Source organism: Austrofundulus limnaeus, unplaced genomic scaffold (genome assembly GCF_001266775.1).
Source record: "Austrofundulus limnaeus strain Quisiro unplaced genomic scaffold, Austrofundulus_limnaeus-1.0 Scaffold10, whole genome shotgun sequence".
NCBI classification, from domain to species: Eukaryota; Metazoa; Chordata; class Actinopteri; order Cyprinodontiformes; family Rivulidae; genus Austrofundulus; species Austrofundulus limnaeus.
Window position 1 is genome coordinate 1987899 of NW_013952412.1, and position 1445 is coordinate 1989343.

Here is a 1445-nt window from a genome sequence, read left to right on the forward strand (position 1 = left end):
TATATTTACTGAGAAAAATGAAGTGTTCAATACTTATTTTACCCGCTATATATATGGATTTAATTATGATATCAGAATGATCCAGGTATCAAAATGTAGCTTTTAAAGCCAAGAATCTGAAAATGTAATTAGGTCATTTTGACCAAATCTGACTTAATCCTCATTTTGATGTGATGGCTCACATTTGTTATTGTTAATATAAACTATGTGATGTAAAAATGCCAACGTTTTTTTTATGTTTCCAAACAAACTTTAAATATTTTATTTATTTTATTTAATCTATGCAGTTGTTACAACAACCAATAGAGGGCACTATTTCCTTGCAGTGACAGTTTTCCTCTTTAAACGCCTCCTCATGATGCTCCCACACACTCGCAGAAATAATTACATCTTAAGTAGGTAGAGTCACTCTTCTACATGCTTCTCGGCGTGCCTGAAGAAGTTTCTTTTTAATAATAATAATAATAAAAAGAAGAAGTCCTTATTTTTCCCCCTCAGTCGCCTGTGTTTGTGTTCACATCGACGCTCTTTTATCTCACAGTTTCTTATTTAACTTTTTCCTCCTGAGTTTCTGCAGCAGAAACAAAGCGTTGCTCTCCTTCGGAGCCGGCCGCGCGGCTCCCCGAGTCGTCACCGTTTGAAGCACTCGATTATTGACTTCTCCTCTGAAGCACAAACACAGATCACCCCCATCTCCAAACAATTAAAATCCTCCCACGCCTGCACAAACACCAAGCTGGCACGAGCTCCGCGCTGTTTAGCTGCAAGTATGGATGCTAATGAGAAGCGCTAACACAAACACGTTTTTATAGCCAGGGGCTGGGCTGTCAGCAGTCAGAGACCTTCCCTCACATTTCTGCAGCACGCAGCATCTGCTGGGCCACTTCCAGCGCTCTGATTCTGCCTCTCCCTCTGTCTGTGCATGTGTTTTAGATCTATAATGAAATCAGGAGTGTGGAGTGTAACTGAAGGCTGGTCGGCGATGAAAGATACGAGCCGACACGCTGCCTAACTTCCAGATTGAAAGTGGCGTTCAGAATGAGGAACAGTGTTTAAATTTATGAGAGGACGTGCGTGCCGCAGTTTTGTTCTAATATTTACAGCAAAACGTGCTTCATTCAGGGACGACTCAGCAGAATGTAAATGGTTCCTGAAAGGAAGAGAAAGGCTAAAGAGAGGGGATGAAATGTGCTCATAACTCAGACCTGTCTATGTGAAGCTTCTGGGCCAAAAGCTGCCAGTCCTTCCCTTTGGAGTTGGGGGAATCGAAGGTGGCGGTGATCCGCTGATGGATGGACGGGGGGATTTTAAAAGCCCTGGACCCCATCTGAGAGGTGATGGTACAGTCGGACTGAGTGAAGAAGGGGACCACTCCCTTCTCATTCTGGAGAGAGAGAGAGAGAGAGGGGGGGAGAGAGAGAGAGAGAGAGAGAGAGAGAGAGAGA

General features: G+C 43.6%; 1 protein-coding gene across 1 annotated transcript in view; it reads right to left on the reverse strand.

Moving 5' to 3' along the window:
- unc5da (unc-5 netrin receptor Da) overlaps positions 1–1445 on the reverse strand; it is a gene marked incomplete in the record, with an annotated part of 274340 nt that overhangs the window by 6579 nt on the left and 266316 nt on the right. Inside the window, 1 exon segment of the mRNA XM_014001635.1 lies at positions 1206–1384. Within this exon segment, the coding sequence (XP_013857089.1) occupies positions 1206–1384 (179 nt within the window).